General features: G+C 45.7%; 1 protein-coding gene across 1 annotated transcript; it reads right to left on the bottom strand.

The window, feature by feature from the left end:
• Positions 1–5,888: 5,888 nt before the first annotated feature.
• On the bottom strand, positions 5,889–16,725 carry LOC143319898 (ectonucleoside triphosphate diphosphohydrolase 7-like). Its single transcript, XM_076729158.1, has 14 exons — positions 16,594–16,725; positions 16,111–16,210; positions 15,785–15,970; positions 14,911–15,116; positions 13,433–13,583; positions 12,670–12,773; positions 12,459–12,518; positions 12,194–12,342; positions 11,781–11,947; positions 10,979–11,180; positions 10,664–10,783; positions 10,480–10,565; positions 9,249–9,410; positions 5,889–8,809 (listed from the first exon to the last, which is right to left on the bottom strand). The coding sequence occupies exons 2-14, from the start codon at positions 16,116–16,118 to the stop codon at positions 8,593–8,595; spliced, it is 1,818 nt and encodes a 605-aa protein (XP_076585273.1). The 5' UTR covers positions 16,119–16,210; positions 16,594–16,725; the 3' UTR covers positions 5,889–8,592.
• Between the last annotated feature and the right edge of the window lie 227 nt (positions 16,726–16,952).

Here is a 16,952-nt window from a genome sequence, read left to right as displayed (position 1 = left end):
AACAGAGGATTCCTGTCGCTCGGCTGGAAAGGTTTCATCGTGGAGTTCTGCAGCTGGTGAGCAGAGCTTTTAAGCTCTGATGCCAAAGACAGATGGTCTGTGGCTTTGCAAGAAAAGATGCCTGATGCAGCAGCACGAGGCTCTGATGTCACATTAAACATCAGCACAGAAACCCTGTCAGGTTTTCATGTGATCGTTTTGCTGTAAGGAGAAGACCGATGATCCAGGACGAGGTCATTGAGGCCAGTAGAATAAAATGTTCGGTTAAAGGTGCACTCTGCACTCTCTCTGCTGCTGAGAAGTGGTTCCTCCCTCCCTCTTTCTGCCGAGGCTTGGGAAGCTGGTGACGCTGCCAGCGGAGTCACAGGATCTCATGCTGGCAGCAGCTTCCTTCACATGCCCTCACACAACAACAAACAAAAGAGAGGAAACTACTGAAAACAACTGTATATATCCCTGAACTTTAAAATGTTGTATAAACCATCTGTCACGTCGGAGGAGGACGAGGTCTTTAGGTTTAAGAGGGATTCCGCTCTGAATGAACAAGTTCGCCCTGATGTTTTCCTTCCTCCAAAGCGGTGTTGTGTAACACAAAACACCATCTGTTGTGTACATTCTTCTATATGCCAAAAACTGAACTGAAGAGAAAACTGTTGTAACACAGTGAATTCCTGCCACAGATCCAAACAACAAACAAGACATGACGCCGGATTTTACGCAACGAGTGAGCTCGCATGAGGGCTGAATTGATTCTGTAGCATTATTCCTCTTTAAAGAAACACGATTTTTACATTTTTGTACCATGAAACGTCCCTTTAACTGTAAAGCTTTAATGGGGAGTGGCCACTTTTGGCAAGGCCACTTGTCTCTGCTCACATTCCTGACTCAGTTTCCCAGAACGCTTCTGTTTATGTGTACCTGGAAGCAGGAGGCAGATATGTGAGGGGGAAACTGAATGACCCAAAGACGTCTGCAGTTTGGTCCCGTTCCTGCGCCTCTTTTCATGACGGCCATCACAGGCTGAGCTCTGCCCTGAAAAAACACAAGAACTGATGCTCTCAGCTTGTAAATTTACCCAACTGTGACCTAATATGGACAATGACTTTGCATAAATTTGGCCGATTCTTATCTGAGTTACTTCCTCTCTGGGTGTCGCCGTCTGGCAGAGACAGTGAGAAGTAAACAGTCCTGAAACTGTCTGTTGCTGATGTGCTCGTTGGCTCTGTCTGAGAGGGAGAGAGTTTTTCTGGATCCACCTGAGCTGCTGGGGAGACGGTGACAGAAACCCATAAGGGCATGTTCAGTGTCAGATGTGGACAGACAGAAAGGATTTAGCTCACCCAGGTCCTTACATTTCCAGTCTTTAAGTTGAGCTGCTAGTGACGGAGTCTGTTTTTACGTCTGGTAGCATTTGGCTGTGATCCTCTGTTGGTCACTTCTCTGGATAACTGTCCAGTATTAGGAGGATGTACTGTCTTCTGTATTCGGCTGTCGTGCTGACATAAAGTACTTGAATAATTGAATATCTCTAGCGTCCACTGAACACAGCTGTGTCACGCTGTGGCTGCCGGAGGCGATGCACTGCCAGTGTCCACCAGTGCTTTTCACTTACAGACATACAAACGCTAGTTTAACATTTTCAGAAACGTGCGTGCTTGTTTTCTTACCAAGAGTTGGCTGCGTGGTAAATATGCAGCTGGAGCAGGCAGTTGGTTAGCTTAGCTTAGCTTTGCATAAAGGCTGGAAACAGAGGAAACAGCTAGCTTAGCTCTGTCCAAAGGTAACATAATCAACTTAGCAGTGCCTCTAACACTCACTGGTTAACACGCCTTTAATGGTTTTGGGTGGTTATGTGCAGGATTTTTTGTGGGCACATTGATCTCCTTGAGTCTCCACTGGTTGCTGGGCAACCTCAAAGTGATGACAAGACAGGAAGTCACCGCCCCTGGCCGTGATATTCATGAGATGCTGGGAGGCAGATTTTGTCACCTTTTGGACAGGCAGGCTAGCTGTTTCCTTCTGTTTCCAGTCTTTATGCTAAGCTAAGCTAGCCCTCTCATGAGAGGGGGTTCAGTTTAACTCTTGGCAAGAATGTGAAGAAGCAAATCTCGCAAAATGTTGAACTGAACCCTTAATGAAGCACATTGATTGACTGCTGTTTATTTATGTCACAGAATACAGGAAAGGTGTGGCTGCACAGTAATTCAAACAAGCAAAGTGTCACCACAAGTTGTTGATTATCACGTCGATGCAGCTGCAACTGTGTGCTGTTTCTAAAATGCATCTGGTGGACATTTGAAGCGTGACAGAGACATGACGGAGGGCATCTGGGATTAGTCAGTCGACAAACTGTAGATAAAAACACCAATTTTGATAACTGATTAATCATTTGAGTAATTAAAAAAAAAAATTGCATTTTTTGTTGAACCATGCAAACAGTGTGAACCCCTCAGCTTGGGCTCTGGGAACTTCTGATTTCACTGTCGCCTGACATTTTATTGACCAAACAACAGATGAATTGATGGTTAGTTGTACCCTCAGCAGCTGGAGAGGCTTGGAGTTGATCAGCTGCCTGTGTTCAATCCTTCCTCGCAAAAAAGAATTTCCCTCCATTCATGTCCCTGCAGGTGTTTTTGGGTTAGGAAGTCAGAAATAGTCCCTGCTTGGAAAACACTAAGTCGAGTCGAGTAACACAAATGGAGAAGCAGTGACGAGGACAGGGAGAAGCTGTTGGCCTCCCTCCGTCACCACCTTCCACGTGAGCGCGGTGGGGCTGTGGACCAGCGGGCTGAATAGACCCATCAGTAAGCCTACACTGGTGGGACGCCGCTGACCTCCGGGTGCCCGTCCCCGCTCTGCCCAGCGCTCACATTGTCGCAGACACTCAGGCTTCTCCTGTTTCAAAGGCGACGGGCCTCTGGGCGGAGGAGGCCGGGGGAAACGGCACTTAGCCAGAGCGGAGGAGTAGCTTATCCCAAACTTTTTAATCCACCACCTCCGCCCCCTTTCACACTCTGACAGCTGCAGAGGAGGAGGAGCCGTCTGCGTCCTGATGCCCCGTCTCATTTGTCACTGACCTGGAAACCTCCATCTGGGAAGAGGCCTGATGGGGGAAGGTGTCAAACCTGCGGGTCCACGTGCAGTTCTCTTATCACTGAGCGGAGGTGTTGGAAGCTGGCTGAAGCTCGCTCCAGGTCGAACCACTGTGTCCGAGTCACAGAGCGAAGCGTCTGTTTTCACGACATGGAAATCTTTCAAACGCCCAGAAGGTCGTTTAAAGACCCCGAAACCCTGAAGCTTCTTCATGTGAGCGATGAGATCCTACGTGAACACACAATGTTCTCCCAAAGTTCAACAAAGTTGTGTTTTCCTCACCGGTTTGAGGTGGGCGGAGCTCACTGGGAAACAGGCCATGCAACGTATTTGTGTTGCATTCATAATCCCCAAAAAATCAGTGTTTCAGTAGGAAATAGCATGAAAAAACTTTTTATTCTGCATTGGGCACAGCACAAGAATTCAGTCAAAACAGTTTGAAATGTTGCTTCGCCCATCCTTCATTTTAGGGAGGGGTTGACCTTCATCGAAATGAATCAGCTTTCAGTGGACCCTTACACATGAAGTTTTAAAATCACACAGGAGAAGTTCCCACAGTTTGTGGGTTTATGGGGGTCGTGTGTGCGCTCGTGAAACCACGATACACGTTAGCATATCTGTTCATCAGGCTAGCACTGGTGAACCCTGGGTGGCGACAGGTCAGCACACCTCTTTTGTTTTTGAAATATCTCCAGAGATCTGAAACACAGACGCTTGGCTCTGCACCTCAAACGCCACAGTGATGTACGAGCGGCACCTTGTAACCAAAACCGAGTCAGTCGTTCCTGTCGAGATGGAGAGCCGGTCGTGGATGCGAGCGGGAAAAACACGACGTCTCTCTGGAAACGATGAAACGATCTTCTGGTATCCAATGAAAGACCTCCAGCAGAGAGAATAAAGACTGAGAGATCCCATCCCTGCTGGTGCTCTAATCTATGTGGAAACACGTTGAATGATGGGCGGAGAGGAAGATCGATGGACGAGCAAACATTCCACAATGCCATGTCATATACTGTACAGCAACCCTTACTTCTCTCCCTCCCTTTTCCTCCCTCCTTCCCCCAGTGATCACAGTACTACAGTGATACTTCGGACCTGTTAACACATTAACACATCTTTATGTACAACTCCTTTGTCAGTAAGTAACCTTTAAGAAAATAGTACAAAAAGCAAATTAAAAAAAAAAAAAATACAAGAAGTGCCGTACAAATAGAAGCCTAATATTTTTTGTTTTGGTTTCGTGTGAGTGTACTGTACACCTGTATAATGTATATTTTAATATTTATATGCAGCTGTTGTATTAAAGTATATTTTTAAAATAAAAATGGGGCTGTGTTGCTTTAATGTACAGTGTGTATATGTATGCAATGAAGGTAAATGAGTTATGGGATATGATCAGAATGAGCCGCTCTGAGGGGAAGTCAGCTTTTACCTGCTAATTTTCAGGTGTTAATGGTTCAGAGCATCGAGGTGACAGTGGCATCAATTCAAGGTGTTGCTCTTTGTTTCTCATCTTGAAGTCAGGATGGGAATTTCCATTGTGGGACCGCTGGTACATAATGCTGCACAGCACCACCAGCAGGTCACTCACAGTCACTGCACCAGTTAGCTTTTTTTTTTTCTTCTTCTTTTTTTACATAACTTCATTCTGAAGGAATGAAGGCGAGGATCAGCCCTTTGCATGTTTTAAAGTGTACTGACAATGATTTCACCACAGGATCCACCTCATACACTGTGGTCTTACAGAGGAGCCAGTCACACTCTCAGGTTGTGTGCTGTTGGAGACAAGCTCCACCGACCAAAATATCAATAAACATCCAAACCCAGATATTTACCCTGAACTAAATTTAGAAAAGTAAAGGGCCAGTTCACACATTTTTTTCAACATTTCACCTTTAATGGCATCAAACTACGTGGATAGTTTTTACTTTATTTCTCAGTCTGGTATTTTTGATGCACTCCAGTGTAGTCGGCAGTGGCTGGAAATGTGTTAGTGGTTCTCACAATATAAAAATAATAATAATAATAATAATAATAAATCTCACTTTTTCGCAGTTTTCATGAGAACTGCTTCCTAACTGGAAAAAAAAGGTGGCAGAAACCTGAAGGCAAAGGACTGTATGGCTGTTCAGTCGAGCCACACTCAGAAGTCGCCTGTCAGAGATGCAATACATTGGACAAATGGAGATAATGGCTCACACTTTCCACAAGGCGCTCATTGTGTTATGCTGTTATACACAGAAAGTGACAGAAGCAGGTTTGCGCAGAACATCCAGCCAATAATTGTGTGAGTCATTGTCTGATTGTCGACAATGAGCAATGGATGGATGTAAGAAAACAAGTCACTTTGTGAAGAGGCTGAACTCTTTCACCTCACCTCGAATCTAAAGCCTAAGTTAAGGCCGTTTCGGGACACAATTATTTTCCCTTCTCAGAACTTTGCAGTCCAGAAAATAATCTCACAAGTTGCATTTAGTAGCTGCTCTGGAGCTTTCAGCCATATCACAAACTCCTCGTCGCCCAGTTATCTGTGAATTGTTCTGAGCACTCGGTTCATGTTGGCTTAAAAACTAGATATATGATCAAAAGCTTCAGAGAAGACACTAAATGGATCTCGTGGAGAGATCGTGTTCTCAAAGGTAACACAAGACCCAAGAGTTTCTGACTTTACAGCCTTTCTAATCTTAATGGTGGAGCCAGGTGACCGATGGGGGGCATAAAGTCTGTCTGCAAGACGGTGCGGAGGGCTTAATTGCCAAAAAATCCTGCACAAACATCAGGCAAGACTCCAGACTGATTTCATTACAAAAGGATTCTTTATTGGATTGGAATGGTTTCTATTCACATTGATGTTAAAAGTACCTTAATTATAAACATCAAAGTCAAGTGTCCCCTTCAGTGAATTACTGTTAATCATTGCACAACGCCCAGCGCTCGAGGGACACACTCAACCACTGGCCCCTAGTCAGAAGAACAACATCAGAGGAGCAGCAGAAATCCTGCAAACCACATCAGGAGGAATCAGGTCCGCAGTTAGCAGAAGGTGTTTGAGGGCATCACAAGTGAAACACCACTGCGAGCCTTCAGGCTCTCCGGCCGCTGATTCAGAGACTCCTGTTACTGGTTCAGGACTCACAAGTGGGAAACAGATTTCTGAAGTACAGATGAGGTTAAAAACACACGGACAGTTTGACGAGGACGTGTCAGAAAGGAATGGAGTGTGTACAAGTGTGTACACGACATAGTCAGCACGAGTGGACTCACAGTTTTAAGTTAAAGCTCCCGTCCCTGCTGTCTTTGAAGCACCACAGTACAGGTTACAAAACAGATTCCTTTAAAAACAATGAGAGTCGTCATCACTTGGTTTGATGGATCACGTCCCAGAACTCTGCCTGAAATCAGCTAAATTACAAATATGACGTCTGGACACAGAAGAACAATGATCAACCGTGGGAAAGTTTCACCAGGTGCTACTCAGACACATCTGCATCGTCATGGTTTGTTGCAAATCTGTATCAGGACTCACAAAAACAAAACAAAAAAAAAAAGCAGCCAAACAGTGGCTTCTTTTACAGCTGTGGAACACAGACGACCTGAAGTTGAATGAAACAGACCTGAGGGTAAGGCTTCTTTCCTAAAAATGGCTTCAAAGCAGTTTATGTTGGAAACCATACCTCACACTGAGGTCTTCTTAGCACTGTTTGCCGCATCCCAGCATCCATTTTGGCGAGTGGCGTGAGACTTTCTTCCCTTTCATGGAGTCACTGCGTTCAGAAATCAGACGACATCTGTTTGAATCGGGCCTCCGGGGTCTTCGTCTGCTTTCAGCGCCTTCATCCAAACACTGAGCAGATCAGTCCGCTTATTTCAGCTGAAACGCCTCTTGGCTCTGGCTTTCCTCTGATAAAAATCTGTGCTGGACGGGGTCTTGGCAGAACAACAGTGGCATGAAGTATCAAAGCGCAGTGTGAGGCCTGAGCTGTGCGGCTGACATCACCGGCCTGCGGGGCTGCCATGGAGGAAACCATCCCATCGGGACGGATGGAGGCGCGGATGAAACAATATCTTTGATGGCAGGAAAGCGCCGTCGCACTCATGATGTCATGAGATCACCTTTGAGGTTCACCTGTTCGATGGTGGTAAAAGAGGGATTTTGAGGTTTACGGTGAAACAAAAATCAGTTCTCAGCTGAGTGACAGCCTCCTCGTCTCTTCATATCTGTAAACGAATACTCAGAGGTCACACATACGGAGGGAAGGAACAGATGTAGACACATCTGGAGCATACGAATTCTGGAGGGTAACTCGTGTTTTTAGATCCTCCACTAGTGGCAAAAATGTTGAGTTAGGCTTCAGATGAGAGGTCAGGTTGTTGCCTGCACACCTGTACAGTGGCCATATTGGGACATTTCAGACTGCTCGTCAGGCTCAGCTCTACATTGTCATACTTGGCTCGGCTTTCTTCACGGTCAGTTCGACCTTGTTGAACTCTGCTGTACTTTAAGCTAAATTAACATGTTGATATTAAAGTGAATATTAGCATGCTAACATGGCGAAAGTTCCACACAGTCCTGTTACAGTTCAGCTAACTGCAACAACGTTAACACATCTGCTAGCATTAGCATGTAAATGTCTAGCCTTTTAACACGGGTGCAGCTTATTAGCTTGGTAAAAACGAGCCTGCCGTGATGTGCCTCAGGAGGGGCATCCTGGAAAGGCTCAGTCATTCACAAGTGAGGATGGAGTGAGGTTCACCACTTTGTAAACGCATGATTGTATGAAGGATATTACTACATGGGCTCAGGGACACTTTGTAAAACTATTGACGGTAAACACAGTTTGTGTGCATTCTGTTTTTTTATGTTTTCCACAGCGTCCCAACTCTTTCTGTATCGAGGCTGTAAATAAATTTGTGTTATATTATCAATGAGCTGTATTTTTAAGCTCAAACTGCCGACTCTGCAATCGTACAAACGTCTGGTATCCAATGACGTCGACGCTTGGAGCTGAAAACATGGGAATCCTCCTCATCCCATTCATCCATCCCATATGGCGTGAACACAGTCCGCTATGTCAGCCTTAATAAGCACAGCTGAGACCATCTGGACTCGCTCTGGAGGTATCCTGCCGTGCATTAAAGTGCTGCACAGGTGTAAGGTCACCAGAAGAACTAGGGTTCATTCTCTAGGGAAGATGAACGGCTGATGGATTGGTTTCACTGTGGATGGATCAGCTTATTTGGCCTTCAATGGAGCCACGGTCTTCCAAAAATCCATATTTCCATGTCAAACATTTCCTGCTGGGGAGAAAAATCATCGCTTCTCGCTCCACTGACTCCAGGTTTGCTGTCCAGACTCTCATTCAATGAGGCCGAAACATGGGAGCAAATTAATGACACCTTTTGAATCCGTAATGCAAAGTTGATTCTTCTCTTCCAAACTGGTCTTAAAGAAAAGAGAGTAAACACAGAGAACATCCTTCCAGTCCAGTCCACTGATTCTCAGGGGAGGAGGGCCTCTCCCTCTTCGACCCAGAGGAGGTTCAGGGCCTCGGCCTGCCGCTGCTCCCGCTGGTGGATCCTCCGCAGGCGCAGGACGTAGAGCAGGATGGCCAGCACCACCACCAGGATGCAGAGCGAGAACAGGTGGTGGTTGTAGACGAAGGAGGAGCGCAGCCAGCTGGGGTGGCTCTGCCGCAGCGTTTCCTGCTGCAGGTCCCTGGAGACGACAGGAAGGGCAGCAGACGACATGTAAACAACACCCTGCCGCATGTTTCATACAAAACAGTCTGCGTGGGAAAAAGTCATCCATTTGTCCCTGCAGTGTGTGTGTTATCGGTGATGCTTAATAGTAAAACCAACCTGCATGTTTTCATGTATTCAGCGACAGCACTGGGAGGGCTCATCTTCAGTACATTTAATTCATCTTTAGAGCTTCCATTTCTGCCTCATAGAGACATATAAATGTCTTCTACTCGAGTCTAGCTGAAAGGAGACACACCCTGATAGAGGACAGTGGCCCGCATTTCCTTCACAGTATCACACACTGTGAAGGAAATGCATATGCTTTGCATATTGTGATTTGTTTCCTGAGCCTAAAGGTTTAGTGTTTACAGCGACGGGAGGAGTGTGTGTGTGTGGTGTAATGATGGAGTCACCTGAGAGGCAGGAAGCGGGTTTTATACAAGATGGCTCCCAGAGTCCACTGGACCTCCTTGTCATAAACCAGCTGGGCTGTTTTCAGACTCGGGTAATCGGCGGGGAAACGGAAACCAGAGTGTAACACCTCGTACATCCAGGCTGACTTGAAGCACTGATACCTGAGTTAACAAGAGCAGGCAGACAAACAGGTGTTTACTCTGCAGAGGCCTGCAAAGGGACAGTGAATGAATGTCAGCGGCAGGATCAGCCCGTCCTGCTCCACCTGCAGGCAAAGGAAGATACCAGCTGTTCACACCTGCAGGTGTAGACATGCCCATGAGCACCACCTACAGGCAAAAAATTGTAATAGCATCAGCTATTCTGACATTTGCCAGATACAGGTACTGAGTGTTACAGCAGAAAATTTGACCTTTTTTGTTTTTCAATTGGAGAATTTGCATTTTAAACTTGCACAACGTCATGTGGTCTCTGATGACCTGGTTACTTTGAAAAAGGAAGTTAAAAGCTAATTATTGATGCAGGCTGACTAAGTTCTGTGTTTGGTGCTAAATACTTGAGCTATGAACTCGGGTGTTAGTGCAATCATTTACATATCTGTTGTCGATTGGTAGAGCAGTCGGCTCTGACTGTTTCTCCAGAAAATTAACACTTTAGCTCAACTGACAGCCTCAGTGTTAACTGTCCAAAAATAAAGCCTCTGCCTCACCGCTGAGCCTGGCTTCTGTTTAGGACAGGAGAGAAATGATGCATTCAATTCTAAAATCCCTGATCTGCAGCTGAGGTGATTTCCTATTTGAGCATTTCGCACCAGGTGGAGGTTTGAGTGAATCCAGGAGAAGAACACAAACCTAAATCACACGTAGACTCAAAAGCTGCTACTGTAAAAAGCCTTCTTTGCCTGAACTAACAGTGACTGAACAGCACCTCCTAGTGGAGAATCTGCAGCCTGCGAAAGGTGAACTGGTGAGGCTGTGACTAAATGACATCTGAACGACATAATTTTCCCGTAAATAAATGACAGTTTTCCGGCTGTTTCACACTAAACCTACTCAGCATCAAGGCCATGAAAGCCCTGACGTGTTGCTCTATACTGTGTCTGGTTGCTCCTCTGGCACACACAAGTGATGCCTTCTCAGAGGTGCATGTGTGTTCTGCTGGGAATAAAACACAAGCTGAATGAGAGCGTGGATCAGGATGAAGGCAGCCGGAGAAGAGAGATGAACTTACTTGAGTCTGCTCATGTCGGCCTGCTGAGAGAAAAGTTTGTTCTCCAGACGCTGCTTGAGTGTCGACCACTTGGTGGAGCAGTAGTCCTGCAGAAACACCGAAACAAACACAGCCACTAAACTTTCTACGACCTCTGTTTGACCCAGCTTACTCCTGAAAGACTCGACGATGTGTGTGTGGATACCATGGCGGCTCTGGAGTACTTCTCGCTGTCATACTGTCCCCCCAGCCTCAGCACGTCCTCCGTGCAGTAAAAAAACTCAGAGAAGCCGTAGAACTCGCTGTTGCTGAAGTTGATGGGAGCCTGAAAAAACATTTTATGTTATTTTTTTGGGTATTTCTGCTTCATGAAGAATCAAACCAGCCGGACTGGAGAGCAGGGATTTCAATATGAGCTGATGAATAAAGAACTCCCCTTAAATAAGGAAATACATCACCACGAACGTGTTTTTTTGTTCGCTGAATTTATTGACTTCGGAACTGACATGAAGGTTCGTACCTGATAGACGCCGCCTGGTGACATGGTGCCGTTGTGGAGGCCCAGGAAGGGTCGTACGGCTTCTTGACAGCGAGTCCAGTCGCCCTGACCCCTCAGGTACAAGGTGTGGTTGTCCCTCACAATTGTGTCTGACAGACCGTTGGGCAGGCAGGGGTCCAGGTACGGTTTGTCCTCACTCAAGCCTGTCTGTGCGGTCAGAAACCTGGACGAACGGGAACGTGACAAAAATATGTTCAACATTTAGGAGCTCTAGGGAGCGAGCGGTCCAGCAGTTCAGCATGTATATCTTCATCAGCTATAGCATCTTTATTGTGTTTAATTAACATATTCATCTGGAGATATTAGCATAATTAGCATAGACAACAGACTGGCATGACTGGCTGGCTTGTAAACTATATTTTCCATCATGCACCACCTGTTTGGATCTCACAGAGAATATGCATTGAGCTTTATGGTCCAAAGCAGGAAGAGGTCTGTTTTCACAGCCCAAGGTTTCAGTTTCGACAGCTGTTGGCGGCAGTAAAACATTCTCACATGCTCAAAGTTGTGGTGAGAAAGGTAATCTTGGTTTTGAACAACACTGCTAAAAGAGAGATAAGGAGGCTGGCAATCAGCTCGACTCTGAAACATAAACACGTGTATGGATACTGAGTGTGAGACCAGACAGATGTGCGCTTCGCTTCACTGAACCTAGTCGCTGCTAGAATTTAAAAGAAAATCACAGCAGCTGTAAGATAGAAAGACATGCACAGTGGCCCAGAAATAATGCATTGTGTGTGTTTATGTGTGTGTGAGCCTGAACCTGTTCTTGGCCAGCGTGTTGTTGGCCAGCTGGTGCTCGTAGCGCTGCCTGGCCAGGTTTCCTCCGAAGCCGAGGAACGTGGTGACGTAGACTCTGTAAACATGTTGTGTGTGCTCCACATCACAGCCCAGATTAAACTCTGCCAGGACACTCTTCCCTGCCTCCTCCTAAAACACACAGACATCACAGTGCAGCAGGTCAGAGCGGCTGGCCCGACCAACGTAATCCGCTATCATTCTAGTAGCTGATTTATCATTTAAGTCATTTTTCAAGATGGTTCCAAGTGCTCAAATGTGAGAATTTACATCTTCTCTTGGTCTTACATCACTGTAAAGTGAATATTTGGGGGTTTTGGACATTTCAGTTAACACCATCACTCCTCCGCTAACAGACGTCTCACTGCGCTTCTTTACCTCCTGTGGTGAACTGAACGTGATGGCGCTGGGAACCTCGTACGCGATCTGCAGTGAAGCTCCACCCATATCCATGATGCCCACTGTGCGCCGCCTGCTGATTGGCTGCTGGTTCTGAGACCCTGTTGTCACCTCAACTGTGGCGTCCTCTGAGAGACGTGAAGAAATCGTGGTATTAATCTCTTACGCTGAACTAAAAGAGTGTTTCACACAAAACCAAACGGTGTCAGTTTATGTCTCGTTAACGTTGCGCCTTCACACTCACCCTCATCAGCATGATCAAAGCGGCCCAGAACAAAATTAATGCCAATCCATGCATACACTCCTTTAGGGTCGAGCGGCAACAGGAACATGTTATCACAACAACCGCGATGGGGAGACACAAGAAAACAGGCAGGAAGCAGTTAGAAATTACTTTTTTAGGATAATTCCTGCAAATTATACTCAGACCAGTACCAGCAAGCATGTCTCCTCACCTTCCTGTTTCCCAGAGATGACCTCGGCATGGGAACGGGAAAACAGGAAGTCAAACTCGAGGGGAACATCAGTGACCAGGTCCTCCAAGATGGCCGCCTGCTGGCTACATGCAGAGAAAGAAGAAATATAAGACAGACACAGAGGCTAGGACAAAAATAACACAAACACCAGGCACTTCTGTGTCCAGTCAAGTGTAACACAACAGCTCGACAATCAATACCAAACTCACGGACTGCATTTTTAAAGCTTGAGTACTGAACTGTTTCTGCTGCTTTTTCACATTACAAAATAACAAGAGAGGTCACAGCTCAGCAGTGAACTTGGATGGAAGCTAGAAAATCAGCTTCCTTAAATGCACAAATAAAGATGAGAAAACAAACAGACAGACTTCAAATACTCTGCGAGGGCACGGAGCACGAAGGCCAGAGCAAGCATAACATGAGTTTATATAAACACTGTACTGTAAACAGTTTATGAATACACATAACTCAAGCTGACGCCGTCCTGCAGTAAATTCTCCCTTCATGATCTTCAGTTTCTGTTGGAGCTGTTGGAGAGATATGCGTGTTGTGTTTGTGGAGTTGCTTAATTGTACTGTGTTCACTTTTCTTCAGTGGAAAACGGGCTAAATAACAGAAACACATCTCTGGATGAAACAACAGCACCACACACATCATCCTCCAAAATGATCGTACAGTGGAATCAGCTGCTCTCTGCATCAGTTTCAACACAAAATGCAGCGTCACATGCTGCTCTGTCTACCTGTCTGGCAGCAGCCTCATGCCGGCAGTACAGAGGATGTAGAGCGGCGTCTCTTTGTGTTTGTTCTGCGGGACGTGAGCAGCGGCGAAGCTGAGGAGAGGGTGGAGGTAGTCACTGGCCTGCGTCGGGGTTTTCGCCAGGGTGGAGATACCTGCGAGAACACACACGTGAGCGCAATCTGTTACAAAACAAGAGCAACTACAACAGCCACCCTGACATGACTCACCTCTGTAAAGCTGTCAAGATAAGACGAGAGTGAAAACGGTGTCATCGTGGAATACGGTTATCTGTCTGATCTCACACTGAGTATCCAGACGTGTGTTTGGTCAGTAGCTCTGAAAGCTCTGACTGATGATGTCTTTACTGCAGAATTCACTGTGTTGAACTTCAAATCACTGTTTCAGAAAATGTGCGACTGATTCCAGATGTGCTTGCTGACATTACAACCTCTCCTGGATTTTTTCAGGCTGATACTGATATTAATATTTAAGCCTGCCTTAACTGAATTTTAAGCCACTTGGGGGCAGTGGAAACACATTATGAGCATGACATTAAGACATCATCACCTCTTGAATCAATGCGGTTGCTTTCCAGTTGAAATAAAATGACAAATGTAAATGAATAATTCATAATCATGACATTGCTGTTAGATCATGTTTCAGGGTTCAAAGTTCCTCGTAGCCTCTACCTGCTGCTCCTGGAACAAACTCGGTGTATCTAATCATCTGCTGCGACTGAGATAAAACAGAGTCACAAGGACTGAACGGTCCTTTCTGCTGGCGTGACTCAAATACTTAACAAACTAACGTCATCAGAAATACAACTCCTGACAGACTGCTCAGCTCAGGACGAGACCAGAGAGTTTTCCATACAAGGAAAAACAGCGAGAGTAATGTTTGAACTTTCAGGAGTTTTTCTAATTTCGACTTTCCATGAATGCACTCTCCATTCGCTCTCACACATTCTCTTCTTTCACTTTTTTGGCAGTGAGCCAAACGGACACACGATGATAAGTAATGACCTTCATGCTGGCACTCAAATGTTCAGCACTGTCTGCATGTCAATGCCACCACTGCACAGTCCCAGACATATGAGATCGTTCCAATGCGTTTAAAAGATGATGTTTGACCAAATCTCTGTCCAATCTTTGGCCTTTTCACCACAAGCATTTGCACTACACATAACTATGGTTTCAAATGATTAAAAATATTGAAATTAAATGAAGAGAGAAACTGAGAGTTGTTGCTTTTGTCTTGTCTGATTCTTGATCAAAAACTGTTTGGTTATTTTTCCCAGAATGCACTGGAAAGACTGAGAGTGTAACACACAAAGGAACTACAGTCGTCCACTGAGGACAGTTGAAACGTTCATGCGTAAATATGCACATTTAAGTCCTCAGCGAGTTAAGAGCAAAGCTATGTCTGCACGACTTTAACATTTTATGACACGTGACAAAGAGAGAAGGAAAGCAAACTAACCAGGTTTGATCTTCTTGACGACTGGTTTGCGGTCGCGGTCCCTCATCTGTCTGATGTCCAGCAGCGTGTGCGGGTTCCCATTGTGGGGGGGCCAGTAGTACACAAAGACCCGAGAACCACTGCTGCCACAGTCCACCACGATCCCATAATTCAGGGCAGGGTTGAGGACGTCAGTGGCCTCCATGGACTCTGCAATGGAGAGGTACCTGGACGAGAGAACGCAGGAACACTATGAGAAACATGCTGTTTTTAGAAGGGAGAATGAAACGTTTTATTTCCACGTGACCACATGGACATAATCACACACATTCATCAACAGCAAACTAAATACTTCAGTATGGAAACCCAACAGAATCTAACAGGACATTATAATGGCATGTGCATGTCTAATTCAGCCATATGAATAACAACACACACGAAGACACACTGGGAAATGCACAGAACCAGTTATAAAGGAGTTGCAAGCAAAACTACAGAGTGTTTTTAACTCACAAACATCATCTGTGTGTCTCTGAAGAGAGCACACCTGCAGTCAGTCTCACAAAGTGAGTTCACGTCACTTTCAGCTGTCTGGCTTCAAAAACAAACGCGATAACTGTGCTAGCAAAGCCGACTATCAGCCGCCTCTGTTTGCCAAGAATTTTCCAGTCTTGCAACAAATTGTCAGGTTCACATGAAGGGGGGGTTGGGGGTGGGGGTGTATCAAACAGCCAATCACATGCAAAGAAGAAAAACAGACTTATATTTGGGTTGAAACAGCATATGGACAACATGAGTGCACTGCATATACATATATACATATATGAATGGTACTGTGTATGACTCCATCCTCTGAATGTGTCTATTTGTGCATAACTCTCCAGCTCCTACTCACATGTTGACTCGGGCCCCCGGCCGTCGCTGTGGACCCCACAGCTGCCTCTGGTAGGTTCCCAGGAGGAGGACGGCAGAAGCGATGAAGAGCAGCAGCAGCAGCAGCAGTCTCTGCCTGGGAGCACAGCCCAGAGACAGCAGGGACACACTGCAGTACCAGGAGGCCGGCAGGCAGGAAAAGGTGATCCTGTGGAGGAGGAACAACTACAATCAACACTGTGGAGACAGACATCAGGATGTATTCTAGTATATGTAAAAGTCACAGTGCACATTATGAAGTACCACGCATCAGGGCTTCTCTCTCAGAGGCAGTTATCAGTTTGTTACCTTGCCATAAGTCCACGTCGGCAAAAATACTAGACACACAGTCGTCACCTCATGTTGCCTGGAGTCTTATAAGGATTCTGTTCAGAGACTTTTCTCCTTCCTGTAGGTAAGAGGGAGAAAAGACTTAATACTGCCTCATTGTGCTGACAACCCTCTAAAATGCTGTTCAGTTTAGCATTAGCCCAGCTCTTGTCAATACGGGCCATTAGAAGAGGCGTGAGTGGCTTATTTCCCAGTTACATAATATAAAACTGTTGCATACGAAACAGAACTGCTGCTCTGCTGGACGGGACAAACACACAAAGAATACATTTTACATGTGTTCCGTATTAGCTACAACAGGCTAACGTTACTACTGTATCTATTAATGTAAGTTAGCATCAGCTCAGTTACAAACCGGCTAACGGTACATTCGTGAACTCCTTAATTTACTGATAACGTTACAGTTTGTCCGCATGCTATCACTGTCTGATATAAAGTTACCTAAATATGCCGATCATCCGCCATGACCGTACAGTTCCTCCGTTAAGTCTGTTCTTCCTCCGGCAGACACGATAAGAAAGTGCTCTCTTCCCTCGCTGTATTTCACGGAGATTATTTTAAAAGACGGCGAAGAAGAGGAAATGACCGAAAAATCCAACACACTTCCGGTCGCCCTGTCGGTTGCGTCATCATATACGTAGCCTTTCCAGCCCTATGTCGCATTCAGGTGCTATTGGAAAAATGACAACTACGAATGTGAAATTCCCGACAAAGTGGTTACAATGAATTGGGGACAATTAAAACAGACTACTTTTTTTTTTTTTTTGACAATTTTGTTCACAATGTCCATCCAGATTTTA

Source organism: Chaetodon auriga, chromosome 4 (assembly GCF_051107435.1).
Source record: "Chaetodon auriga isolate fChaAug3 chromosome 4, fChaAug3.hap1, whole genome shotgun sequence".
Taxonomy (NCBI): Eukaryota; Metazoa; Chordata; class Actinopteri; order Chaetodontiformes; family Chaetodontidae; genus Chaetodon; species Chaetodon auriga.
Note: the sequence above shows the minus strand (reverse complement) of the source record. Positions and strands in the feature narration are given on the sequence as shown.